Below are 14132 nucleotides of genomic sequence, written 5' to 3' on the forward strand. Positions count from 1 at the left end.
TTTCATGTAGTTGTGGCACTGATTAACCGCCCATGCTTCATTGTGGGTAAGCAGTATTCTACAAGACCAAGAGTAACTGACTTCCTCTGAAAAGCCACTAGCTCCTTGAACACTCCTTTCCCTCAGGACCCAAAAGCCTTGCCCCAGTGGTTTATGTTAGCATCTTCCTAGTTTAGCATGGTTTTATTGATTAGTCCAGCAAATCCTTCAGATTGGGGAAGGTAGACAAGGACAGGTTGACAAGGCTCATCTTCCATTATAGGGCACTCAAGTAAGATGCTACTGCACCTCAGGTGTCATTGCTGCAGTTCTGGGAAGGTGGAGGGAGGAACTTTCTCCTGCCTGTGATGTAGGGTGCTGGCAGAAAGCAGTTCTTGAGTTGGAAGAGTCATCTGATTCAAATCTACTCTTGTCCATTGTAACTTAAACTTTGACCCAGAAATACCTGGTCACTTCTTCCAACTGTTAAGTGCTTGAGCAAGCCATTCATTCTGAGAGCTTTAAGTTACCTGGTGTTCTAACCTTGGTATGTAAGGGAGCTGGTTTTAAATAAAATTCCCATCACAAGTTTTAAAGCCTTTGGTCAATTACAGTTGAATCCCAATACTTTTGTTTCCCAAAGAGTCGAGAGGAATTAGAGGGGTTCAGATTTCATGTGTTCTTTAAAGTACTCAAAAAGAGCACATGTGTTACAGTTTTTTTGATATGTAACATCACTTAGGACATAAGTCTTAGAGGGTCATTCCAATGACATACATGCTAAATGATGGAGAGTTAAAATAAGCCTTTGAACAACTGACATTTTTAACCTAATTTCTTAAAAATGAAAGCACTCTTGTTATTTCCTCACTAATGCTAGTAGTACATGCTCTATACAAAAATAAGTGACCCTAGGAAATGTTTAAATGAGTAAAGGGAGAAAATGAAAAACTTAATTGCTTAAAGTCATGTTTAGGATTGATCTACCCTGTTGGAGAAGAGATGGAAGACTACTGTGAAATCTTTTTTCTTTAGAAATAGCACTACTAACTAGGTGGTTCATGAGGCAGAGTCAGGTGGGTCTCTGAGTTCAAGGTCAGCCAGGGCCACACAGAAACACAAATAATAAAAAGAGTAGGTAACACTTAAATGGCATAGACTCTGCACATTAGTTTGTATTCTTTTTAAAGAAAGTATGTATGGATGTGATGCCTGCATGTACATCTCTGCACCATAATAGGTGTACAGTGTCCATGGACGGCAGAAGAGGGCATCAGCTCTCCTGGGACTGTAGTTAGACACAGTTGTGAGCTGCTAGGTGAATGCTGGGAATCTACTGCTTTTAACCACTGAGCTGTCTCCAGCCCTCCTGGCTCTTCTAAAGAAAGGCCTGCTAGAATTCCCATGTTCCCTCGTGTTTGAGCACCCCTCAGTGTACAAGGGAGTAATGGTATTTAGGATTTCATTTTTTATTTTGGAACTTAGTTGGTTTTTTTTAACTTTATGTTCTTTAGTTTGAAGGAGTCAAATCTCCTGGAAATAGAGTTCCAGTTGTGAGTTGCCACATGGGTACTGAGAATTGAACCTCTGGAAGAGCTTAATCGCTGAGCCATCTCTCCAGCCCCCGAACTTCATTTTTAAAGCACCTGCTTTGTCAGTTGAGATGAAATGCTTGAGTAGCCTCTCCATATCTGAGCTCCTCAAACTTAGAAGCTTTTACTAATTCTTAGTGTTTGGAACAGCATGTAGAGTGCTGACTGATGCAGAGAATTTTCAGTTTTCTGTGCTACACTGTTAAAGAAGCTTATTCAGCTTCTGTAGCTTAAGATTTGATTCTCTAAAACATTCCACTTGTTAGCTATCACTTGGGTTAAACTGGATTCACTCAAGTTTGCCTCCGTTTAAATATAAGCTCTGATTCAGTTTGAGCCATTAAATTCAACTTAATATTAACACATACATATATGCCTATTTTGAGAAAAAAACATCAACAGAAAACCCCAGATGTATGAAGATTAAGCCAGCTAAATGTATTTTAGTGGTATTAAGGGATAAAGGCTAGAGCTAAATTGGAGAAATGGATAAATTATACTGTTCTGTTGAGAGAAAGAGTAATGTGTTCAAAAACTTCTTTTGCTAGCAATGTTGTTCAGTGAGAGTGCTTGCCTAGAAAGCTCTGGGTTCCATCCATGTTCTTCCCAAACAGAAAAGCTGGTTATATATATATACACACACAAGTACCATTTACAGTTGTGGCTTTGAGCACTTTCCTGGTTTGTTTATAGGAATGTATAAAGAAACTGGAGTTTTGGTTATATTTTTATATTTGTAAAGCCAAAGTTTGACTAAAATGGTCATTGTTTTTTTAAGTTCTTATTTCAATAAAAGCATTTAAAACTGAACAACTAATTGTTTGGGATAGTCCTGTGTGGTGGGGTGCTAAACTTGATGTTTCCTTATCCGTGTTCAGGTCCACTGGGTAAGGGACCAGCTTGGCATAGTAGCTGTGGATGCTGTCCTCCCCTTCCCACTCTTTTCTTGTCCCTTAGCATGTCCTTAGTAGATTCAGTTACCTGCAGTTGATGGAGTCACTGGATTCAGAGCCCAAAGCCTAGGATACTGAAAGTCACAACACAGTGTGTTGACTATATACTGTCATATCATTAGCGACTGTTTCTTCATCTATAGGATTATAAGTGTGAACTACTGTAATCTGGCTTTTGGTTAAGACTTTGGAGAGATGGCTCAGCAGTTTAAGAACACTGGCTACTCTTGCAGAAGACCCAGGTTTGAATCTCAGCACCCACATGGCAGCTCACAACTGCCTGTGATTGCAGTTCCAGAGGATCTGAAACCTGGTGGGCACCTGCATACACGTTAAACATAAATTCATGCAGGCACAGACACATAAATATGCATAATAAATAAGTCTTTAAAAAGACTTTATAGGGTTTGTTCTTGAAAAACACAAAACCAGCCCGGCGGTGGTGGCGCACGCCTTTAATCCCAGCACTTGGGAGGCAGAGGCAGGCGGATCTTTGTGAGTTCGAGACCAGCCTGGTCTACAGAGCTAGTTCCAGGACAGGCTCCAAAACCACAGAGAAACCCTGTCTCGAAAAAACAAAAAAAAAACAAAAAAAAAAAAAAACAAAAAAAAAAAAGAAAGAAAAACACAAAACCAATCATAAGACTGGTACTTACTCTGTGGCATACTCCACAAGTTGAGGCAGGCTTGTCACTTTAGTTCAAAACTATCCAGACCCTATTAAAAATAAACCTTCTAGTAATGCAGAGACAGGAGAGGGAGAAGGGGAGGCAGAGATAGAGATAGATGGGAGCTCATTGGGTGTAATGGTTCATGCCTGTCATCCTCCAACATTTAGGAGGTTCAGGTAGAACTGCCTCAAGCTGGAGGCCAGACTGGGTTAGAGTAAGAACAAGTGTCTCAAACAGCTCCTTGAGAGAAGGATGAGGGGCAAAGAACTTTTTTTGAAGGGAAAAGAAATAGAACAAAGACTCTTCTAGCAAAAACAAACAAAACCACACACACACAACCCAAAAAACATTTAAAGTCTTTTGCAATCTTGTAAAATGCAGCTGGGTTGGATTAACTTCACTTGTTACACATGTTGGACTTTCAGAAAGCCCAAGCTTCTGAGATTAAAAAGGCAGCTCTGTTATTGGCAATATAAGAGGACAAGTTTGGGATCTAATATTACTCTTTTGTGGTTTGGATCAGATGTGAATCACAAATGTGTATGGTTTAAAAATCACGGTGACTCAGATCTGACCTTGTGAAGTAGAACACTTCCCTGGGAAATTACCATCCTCATTTCTTCAGAATAAAGCTTTCCATTATTTGGACAATAGTGTTAAGGTTGTAGTTATTGTTTTGTTTTGTTTTCTCTTTGGGGGTCTGCCACCCAGCTCCTAAATAAACACATGAAGACTTATTCTTGTTATGATTGCCCAATCTTAGCTTGGCTTGTTTCTAGTCAGCTTTTCTAACTTAAATTATCCTGTTTCTATTTAACTACATTTTGCCTCTGAGCTTTTTACCTTTCTTTATTCTATATATCTTTCTTTCCTTCTTACTCCGTGGATAGCTGTGTGGCTGGCCCCTGGCATCCTCCCTCTCTTCCCTAGCATTCTCCTCCTATTTATTCTGTCTGCCTGCCAGTCTTGCATCTTTCTCTCTCCTGCCTAGCTTGGCCGTTCAGCTCTTTATTGGACCAATTCGGTGTTTTAGGCAGGCAAAGTAACACAGCTTTACAGAGTTAAACAAATGCAACATAAAAGAATGCAATGCATCTTTGCATCAATAAACAAATATTCGACAGCATAAACTGAATGTAACACATTTTCAACGAATATTCCACAACACTCAGTGTTTTATTTTTACGTGAGTGTGCGTGTGTGCACACAATACGGAAGTCAGAGGATAACTTCTGGGAATTATGGGAATCAAACCCAGGTCACTAGGATTTGTAGCAAATGCTTTATCTGCTGCTGAGCTATCTTGCAAATGACTGGGGAGACAACCAAAGAGAACTTAAGCATATGAAGACTTTTAACAAGGTGTTTTTAAGAATTATTACAAAGTGGTGTCTAATTTTCAGATTAAAAAATTTTATGGACTACTACTTCTATGAGTAGAAATAGAGCCAGGCAGTGGTGGCGCACACCTTTAAACCCAGTACTTGGGAGACAAAGGCAGGCGGATCTCGAAGGCCAGCTTGGTCTACAGAGTGAGTTTCAGGACAGTCAAGGCTACAAAGAAAAACCTTGTCTCAAAAAACAAGACAAAATCTATGGACCTAGGATATTTGGCAGGAAAAAATACTTTAAAGGCAATTTAGCCCCTATAGAAATTTTGGGAAAGCTCACAAGCTATTTACAGAGCATACATTCTGGGATAGGCACTATTACCTGGCTTGAGAATTCGAGTAGGAAGCGTATACCCCAGGTTATTTTATGTACTTCATATACAGAGACCTAACTTGCTGCTTCTAGTGAATAACTCAGTGTCTTTTAGTGTAATAGGTGTATAACAACAATTTTAGAACATCATCGCTTCAGGAAACTAGTACCCCAACCTTTCACCTCCAGTTCGCTCATACTCCCCTTTACTCTCCATGTAGTTGCCATATGGGTAGGATTGCATACTGCTTAGATACTGTGTGTGGCATGACTCGGCCATATCTCCACACTCTCTTATATTGTAGCATGTATACATACTTCATTTTCAAACACGATATTCCATTGGAGTTTCCCCCCTCTGACTTACTAGGAATAATGCTACTGTCAACCTCTGTGTGGTAGTTTTGTGTGGTTGTACGTTTTCATTTCGCTTAGATTTTTTTTTTTTTTTTCGAGACAGGGTTTCTCTGTGGCTTTGGAGCCTGTCCTGGAACTCACTCTGTAGACCAGGCTGGTCTCGAACTCCCAGAGATCCGCCTGCCTATGCCTCCCAAGTGCTGGGATTAAAGGCGTGTGCCACCATCGCCGGGCTTGCTTAGATGTTTTAAGCCAGGTAACTGCCAAGTCAAATGGTCACTCTTTGGTTAACTTCGAGGAACAGTCATTTCCCAAGAAGCCCAGTACCATTTTACATTCTACTTGTAGCATAAGAGGGAGCATATTTTTATTTCCTGTTAAACTATCTCCGTTTTAAAAATAGTCTACTCGCGGCTATTTGTAAACAGAGACTTAGGATCTGATTAAAGAGGTGGCCAAGGCTCCTATTATTTCCTAAGCATCATGTTCCCTCTTGAGGACACCAGGGAAGCCCACAGGATGGTGGGACGCGTTTACCTGCTTTGCCTGGGAGGAACAAGGGACAAGGGGCCAGGGGCCTGGGTACCCCACCCTGCCGCCCGGCCACGCACACAGGCCTGCCGTCATTGCCCACGGGCCGGGTTCACTCCGGAGTCCGGCTGGGGCGCGTCCGCGGCGTCAGTGGGCCCAGGGTCGCCAAGGATGCTGCAGGGCGCCGGGACGCGGGGCTCTAGGCCCGGTTCGGGGCCCGTGGGGCTGTGGCGCGCCCGCTGGGGGCGGGGGACGAAGGCCGCGCCCCCGCGCCTGTCCCGCCCGCGTCCCGCTAGGGGCGGCAGCCCGCCCCGAGTCCGCCGAGGTTCTTCCGCGCCGGCAGGGGCAGCAGCGGGAGCGGCGCGGGGCGGAGCGGCGCGAGCAGCCAGGAGCGACCCGGCCCGGCCCGGCGCGGCGGCGGCGGCAGCGACGCCAGAGCCCGTGGGCGCCGCCGTTCGCGAGGCCGCCGCAGGCGCCTGGCCGCAGCGCGGGGAGCCCCGGGCGCCGGAGCCCGCCGCCGCCGCCATGCCGCTGCTCTTCCTCGAGCGCTTCCCGTGGCCCAGCCTCCGCACCTACACGGGCCTCAGCGGCCTGGCCTTGCTCGGCACCATCGTCAGCGCCTACCGGGCCCTCAGCCAGCCGGAGGCCGGGTCCGGCGAGCCGGAGCCGCTAACGGCCCCGCTGCAGCCCGAGGCGCTCGTGCCGCCGCGTCTGGCCGCCGGCGGCCCCCGGGCCCGCGACGTGGCCCAGTACCTGCTGTCGGACAGCCTGTTCGTGTGGGTGAGCGAAGCTGCGGGCCGGGCGCGGGCGGGTGGGCGGGCGGGCGGTCGAGCGAGCGGGGGCCGCCATGTCACCCTTTATCCGCGGGGGGCGTGGTCGGGCGCTGACCCGGGCTGAGGAGGCCGGTGGCGGCGGGGGGAGGGGGGTCACGGGGCTGGAGGCCGAGCGGTGCTCCTCGCGGTGCTCCTCGCGGTGCTCCGAGCACGGCGAGCCGCGGAGGGAAGGGGCCGGGTCGCCCGGCTGAACTGCCGGCCCACGGAAGGGCGGTCGGGCCCGGCCCGCGGACTCCAGGGCAGCGGGGCAAGAGCCGGGGCCAGTGGCGCCCGAGCTGTTGTGGGCGGGTTTTTGAGGAAGCGAGGGCCGAGAGTTAGGGGACATTTTAAGTGTTTGGACGGGTTGGGACAGACATTTAACACTAAAGAAGAAGACAACTTTGAAAGGTTGCTATTTGGTAATGGATTACCCTCCGGCGGGCGCTGTGGAACGAAGCAAACAAACCAGCTGCGTCCTTTTTCTTTTACCTGGTGGTTGGTGACTGTTCCCTCTGGTGACTGAAGGCAGCAAAACATTCTGATCGGTGCGGCAGCGTCTGCTTTGAACTCGATTTCTCCCTTAGTGGTCCATTTTCAAACAAGGTTTCTAGTTTGTTCTGTCCGGGCGAGATAAGCAACGTTCACATGGCACAAGTACTGTCTTCGTTTATTACATCATTTCTGGCTGGGCAGATGTGCGGAAATTTTGCTCTCACCTTGCACTTGAATGGCTCGTCTGTAAACCCTCGGAAATATGAAAAAGTTGCTCTAGGATTTAAAATTTGTCACTTGGATTTACTATGGCTTGTGGGATCTTCTCGGAGTTCTCGCTTGGCGCCTAGAGCAAGCTGAGAATGACTGAGGGGTTAATATTCTAAGTTAGTGGAATTACCAGCAACTCATTTGTTATAATTACTCCCACTGTGCTTCATCAGGAGGCAGAGGGATTTGTGAACTCCGGGGGCTGTAGATTAAGCTCCCAGTCCTTTGATAAATAGTTTAACAGGAGGCAGTGAAGAGTGAAGTTCCCATTTCTCTTCCCCATGTGTAGAGATGAGCCGTTCTTTACCAAATGGAGGAAAGAATTCAGTTCACATCACATCTTGTTTAATTTCAGATCGCTGTGCATTTGTGTGGCAGGGTAAACAACTTAGAATTCCGTGGCGAGAGCTTTCTACCGACGCGAAGACTGTAGGGCAGTCCTTGAGGCGCTCTTTTCAGCCTGAGATAGCAGGACGCTCAACAGGAACCACTATTGTAGCCATAGAACAGACAGTAGTATTGTTTAATGATTTTTTCTTAATCATAAATTTCTTCTTGCAGAACCCATGTTCAAATTCCAAAGTTAATACCGCTTCATAAAACATTACCCAAGGCCTTTTGGTTTTTCTGAGAATCGTTTTTAAGAAATGTTTTTTTTTTCTTCCTACAGTCTTGCCGCATGCAAATTGGTCATCTCCCCCCCCCCCAGTCATTATTATTTCTCAGTTGAACTTGGTGCAGTTTTTCTTCCACCTCTTCTGGAGTTTTGACCTGCTCGTTTTTGGCGTCCCGTGGCTGCCCCGACTTCTCTTACGTGCCCAGAACTTTCTTTATCATCTTGCACCCACTTTGTGCTGGAGCAGCTTTGTTCCTGCACCCCCAGCACACTTCCCCTGTGGCCTGACAGCTAGCGTTTCTGAGTGACTGTGGGGTGGGCCTTTGTGGATGCTTCTTGAGCCCCACTCATGGGCATTTATATAGTACTCCCCAATAAAAACAAAAATGAAAACCTGCCAAGGTCAAGCTAGATGGGCAAGAACTGGGCTTTTGTCAGCTGCAAATCTTATTAGTTACTGTGTTGTGCGTTAGGCTCCCCAGAACTCTTTGTAGAACACAGTTCAGCCTTGCAGGAGGTTTTGTATTAGCACACTCAGTTCAGAACCTTTCAGAGATGCTATTTTCAGCTCTCTGGAAGACACAGCTGTGAAGAGCACTTTCCCCTACCCTCACATGATTCATATGTAAATAAGGCGAAACAGGCGAGGTGATGGCCGCAGCACACACAGCACCCGGTGGGGTTTGGAGGTGGGGAAGGACCGGAGCGGGTGCCGTGGACACTGAGCCGCGAGGTGGCAAGGGGCCTAAGCTGTGAACTGGGGCGAACAGTATTGGGGAGGAGTTCTGCAGAGCGCTCCCTGACCTCGGCAGCTCTACCGACTTGAAAGGGAGATTGAGAGGGTGAAAAGTAGTACCTGGGGTACCAGGAGGTAGCCCTGCTGTGAGAAAGGAGGTGAGAAACCTTTGAAGCTCTTACTTAGCACCAGGTGTGGGGCCCAGGCTAACTTGTAGCTTGTGGCTGTGCTTTTGACAGCCTTCTTTGGGGTTCTCACTCTTCTGCCACATGCGGTGAGAAAAGTAGGTGGAATTTCAGAACTGGCCAGGTCAGTTCTAAACATAAGAATTTAAAGGACAGATTCTACCAGTTCATACTTCTTCTTTTATTCTTCTTGTTGAGACAGAATTTCTGGGTATAACAGCCCTGGCTGTCCTAGAACTCACTCTGTAGATCAGGCTAGCCCCCAACTCATAGTGCTCCCTCCGCCTGCCTCTGCCTCCTGGGTGCTACCACCGCTTGGCTACAAATTTCGTAATTCAAAGGTCAGAGGAAACCAACGTGATAGCCAGTGAAAGTAGGTCTCCGGCCACTTGTTTCCCATTGCCAGGGTTTTGTAATTGGTGCTGGCCTGAAGTGGTAACCTACGAAACATCCAGGTTGTCTCAAGTAGTTTACACAGTTCATTTCTATGGATTATACATGTATACATGTGAAAACTCACCTGCCCCCCCCCCCTTGTGACCTGGATGCGCCTTTGAATTTTTATCTAAAGTTACCTTGACACACCAAGTACGTATCCCTTCCTGGGCTGATGTTAGTGCCTCACGTAGATGAGTGTTTATTCAGTGAAGCCTTCAGTGATGGACTCGTGCTCCATTTTTCTGCTATGATACAGGCGAAGCCTTTTAGCTTGTTTGGATTCTGCCTGTGAGAAAAAATTAGTAAGCTGTACAGAGCAGATAAAATATTAAAATAGCTCTTCACTGTTGTCTGAGCGAAAAGGAAGCGGCTGCTCAGATCAGGCTTGCTGCAACTGAGCTTCGTGCGGGGTTTGTTTTTTTTGGGGGGGGAAGGTGTTTTTTATTTTTATTTATTTTATTATATTTTTGGAGACATGGTTTCTCTGTGTAACGAACCCTTCCTGTTCCGGAACTCACTCTGTACCAGGCTGGCCTCTAACTCAGAGATCTGCCTGCCTTTTCCTCCCGAGTGCTAAGCTTTGATCTTTATGGTTCTTGGAGACTCAGTTTGTTCCATAGTTCTGGGGCTGGAAATCTGAGCTGGTGTCAATTCTGCAAGAATGTCAAAGGTATCTGATTTGGCATATGCTAGAAAGGAAGAATGCTCCAGCTAGGACCCTTTGAGTTCTTCAAGTGTGTTTGGTTTCTTTTTGTTTTCTGATTTTGGAGACCAAGTCTGAGCTGCCCACTCTCAACGCCAGTGTTTGTGCCTCAGCCTCCAGTGACAGGACTGTAGACCTGGGCCACATGCTTGGTGCCACAGTTATATTTGCAGCTGAGTTTGAGAAGTCACTGCGTTTATTGGAAAGACACAATACTTGTGAAGTTAAGACATTTTCTTTAAAAATTGTAAGGCTTATTTTATGGGTATGAATGTTTAGCCGGAATGTATTAGTGTGCACCACATGCATGCCTAGTGCGTTTGGAGGGCAGGAGGTGGCATTAGAGTCTCTGGAGTTCTGGATGGCTGTGAACCATTATATGGGTGTAGGGAGCTAAGTGGGTCCTCTGCAAGAGCAACAAATGCTTTTAACCTTCAGCTGCAAGACTTTTCTCTGTAACTAGATATAGAATCATCCATAGACGTTGCAGTATTGTAGGAAAGCACTATTCAGAACCTTCAAACAGTGTTAATTCTTCCATATCTTTGTTGGTTTCATTTTCTTATGGATGTTATTTTTTTAATACATTTTCTTCCCAGTGGCTATATACTTTTTCCTGCCCCTCCTTTTCTTCCCTCCCTTTCCTCTGTTCTTTGAGGGAGGGTCTAGTTAAGTAGCCCTGAATTTGCAGCCCTCCTGTTTGAGCCTCTCATGTAGTTCGTACTGTAGGTCTGTCACCAGGAGTGACTCCATATGCTTTTTCAAGCCCTGTTTTACTTAGACATGCTAATTTTCAAATCTCCCATTTAGATTAAAATAGAAATGTTTATCCATGAGAGACTTGCTGTTGGAGGTGGGAGACAGTATAAATTGGAACTTTTCAAAAAAAAAAAACTGAAGAAAAATCGTGTGTGTGTGTGTGTGTGTGTGCGCGCGCGCGCGTGTGCGTGTGCGTGTGCACGTCCAGTGTGAGTGCAGGTCCAGTGGAGGCCAGAAGAAGGTGTTGGATGCCCTGAAGCTGAAGTCCCAATGCCTGTGAACCACCACGCGGTTGCTGGGACTTGAAGAAGGGCTTATGATAGAGCAGGAAGTGCTCTTAACTGCTGAGCGATCTTTCCACCCTCCAAAGAAACTTTTTATACATATTTTTTAAGTCAAAAACTTTAAAGAGCTTAACTGAAAGTGATAAAATTAAGTTTTGTTTTATGGCTTTGGTACAGTGGTGCTGTTTGGGATAGAGAAGTAATGATAGACTCTAAGTCTGATTTTTGAGTTCAGGTTCAAGGTCTTCGTTTTCTACCTTTCTCCTGTCCTTGAGCACTTACTGAACGTGTTGCATTTGTGTGTTTGAACTCATGTGATGCCGAGTAAACCAGGAAGAGCCTTTTTTAAAAACAGCTTGCAGTTAAGCTGGGGGGTTTAGCTGATTTTTAAAAATACCCCATTTGCCTGTTGAAGACAGATTTGGTATGAGGGTTGTGGTTGTGGGTGACATTTCCTCTGCTTTATATGACTGAAATTCTCACTGACTGGCAAATCCAAGGGAAGTGCTCCTCTTACAAGTCTACATCAGTGCCTTACAAATGAGCATTGTCAGGTGTCAGTTTATTTATTATTTAAATAAATAAAAATTATTAAAAATTTTGAGATTTTATGTATTATGTGTATGGGTGTTTTACCTGTGTGCATGGTATGTTTGTCTACCACTTGTGTGTGGCAGTGAAAGGTGTTGGTTTTGAGACTGGCAGTTGTGGGACACCACATGGATGCTGGCAATCAAACCCATGTCCTCTAGGAGAATAGCCAGTGCTCTTAACTGCTGAGCCATCTCTAGCCCACTCCATTTTATAAAGATTTTATTTCATATTAAGTATGTATGTGTGTCTACGCTGTGCCCATGGAGGCCAGCAATGATAGATTTTTTTAGACCTAAAGTTACAGGCAGTTGTGAGCTGCTCAACATGTGTGCTGGGACCAAACTGAAAGTTCCTTATAATTCTGGGGTTTGTTTTGTTTGTGGCTGGCCTGGAACTCTGAACTCACAGAGATCTGCCTGCCCTGCCTCCCGAGTGCTGGGACTGAAGGTTCGCACTGGGTTGTTCTGAGCTGGGTTCCCCACCTGATTAATCAAAGGATTTAAATACCAAATAGTTCTTTCCCCAAGGTGGAACTATTTTTGTTTTATTCCTTTAAAAATATCTTCTTGGCCCCATTGGCAATAGAATAGAACTAAACATGATTGAATCTTTTTGTACTGAGTTAGATCTCCAGTGTGTGTTCTGCCACACGAGTGTGTGCTGGGAGATACAGAGGCAGCCTGCTGGGATGTGAGGGTTGCTGTCTTACAGGGCCTTTTCATCATATTCCCTCTCCTCCCTCCCTCTCTCCCTCCCTCGCCCATTATAGTTTGCTTTTAAAAGTAGAGGGACAACCAGATGGACGTGGTGGCACAAGCCTATCATCCTAGAGCTTAGGAACTGGAGCTAGGAGAATAGGAAGTTAGTTCAAGGGCAACCTGGGGGGGCATGAGAATCTATCTCCAAACAATGGCAGGAGCCAAAGTAAGGGAAAGATGACTTGCCCATTTGCTGTTTAGGTCTGAAAATACCATTTTAAAATTATTTTCAAGAAGGAAGTTTTCTCAGCAAGTGGAAGAATGCCTTGATTTTGACACTGGTGTCACAGAGTATTCTTCCATTCTGTAGTCCTGACTTTTTTTCCAGACCGTGTGTCTTCCTACCCTTCCCTGTTTGTCAGGGCAGCATTTTTGAGTTCTGGATTTTACTGATCATGATGACTTCTAGACCAGTTAGCCAACAGCTACCTTAGTGTTCATGTAGGAACGAAGGCACATACTTCTGCATGGTTATTTATTTGTTTATTTATTGAGACGGTGTCTGGATTGGGCTTCTAGTCCTCCTGCCTCAGCTCTCCTAATGTGTGGATTCCAGGTGTGTGACATCGTGCCAAGCTTGGTACATACAGTTTTACAGAAACAGCAGAGTTTCTGTTGTGTCCTGTCAAGTTGGAAGGGAAGGGTGGTCTGCTGAAGGGTACCCACTGGGACAGGGGTCTGACTCAGTGAGCTGTGAAGCTGGTGCTCCTTTCCCCACGTCCCATCCTTGTTTAGCTTTGATAGCATTTAGTTTGTACTGGTAGAAAACCAGGAAGACTCTGTTCTGGGAATGGCCGTCTAATTCCTCATAGGAAACATGACACTGTGTTTGTATTTCACCAGAACTAAACTTCCTTTCTTTCTTTGATATGTGTACAGGTTTTGGTGAACACTGCTTGCTGTGTTTTGATGTTGGTGGCTAAGCTTATCCAGTGTATTGTGTTTGGTCCTCTTCGAGTGAGTGAGAGACAGGTAAGCAATCAGATTCTTTTTTTTTTTTTTTTTTTTGGTTTTTCGAGACAGGGTTTCTCTGTAGCTTTGGTGCCCATCCTGGAACTAGCTCTTGTATACCAGGCTGGCTTCAAACTCCCAGAGATCCGCCTGTCTCTGCCTCCCAAGTGCTGGGATTAAAGGTGTGCGCCACCACTGCCTGGCAAGCAATCAGATTCTTGCAAAGAAAATTTAAAAACACTATTAAATTTGGTGTAATTTCAAGTATATAGAAAAGTTCCATGAATTCTACCAAGAACTCCCAGATGCGCTTTATCCAGAGTCACTTTTTAGTTTTATTCGTGTGTGTGTGAGAGTGTGTTGCGTATATAAATGTGCTCACCTATACTTGGCACATATGGAAGCTAGAGGAGAATTTTAAGTGTCCGCCCCTATTTCTCTACTTGAATGTCTCAGCTGGGGGTTCTTTACTGAACTGGGGGCTCAGTCATCAGTGCTTGTAGTACTGAGCCATCTTTTAGTCCTTGGAGTCACTTCCTGCTTATATAGATTTTCTGATCCATTTGGAATTAAGTCTGGATATCATACAGTTTTACCCCAGATACTTCAGAATATGTTCCAAGAGCAAGGATAACTTCCTGAGTATTCACAGCACAGTGATAAAAATTAGAAAAGTTAGCCTTGATAAAATACTTTAATTATACTCTTTTTTTTAAATATTTAATTATTTATTAAGCATACAATGTA

General features: G+C 45.2%; 1 protein-coding gene across 1 annotated transcript in view; it reads left to right on the forward strand.

Moving 5' to 3' along the window:
- The first annotated feature begins 6129 nt into the window (after window positions 1-6129).
- The window catches only part of Amfr (autocrine motility factor receptor), a 41694-nt gene continuing 33691 nt past the window's right edge, over window positions 6130-14132 (forward strand). The window contains exons 1-2 of the mRNA XM_041649542.1: window positions 6130-6567; window positions 13314-13406. Coding sequence (XP_041505476.1) covers window positions 6313-6567; window positions 13314-13406 — 348 coding nt within the window. The 5' untranslated portion in view covers window positions 6130-6312. The remainder of the gene's footprint in view (window positions 6568-13313; window positions 13407-14132) is intronic.

This window comes from Microtus oregoni, unplaced genomic scaffold (assembly GCF_018167655.1).
Source record: "Microtus oregoni isolate MIOR12 unplaced genomic scaffold, Mior012 000004F_ref0000308, whole genome shotgun sequence".
Lineage (NCBI taxonomy): Eukaryota > Metazoa > Chordata > Mammalia > Rodentia > Cricetidae > Microtus > Microtus oregoni.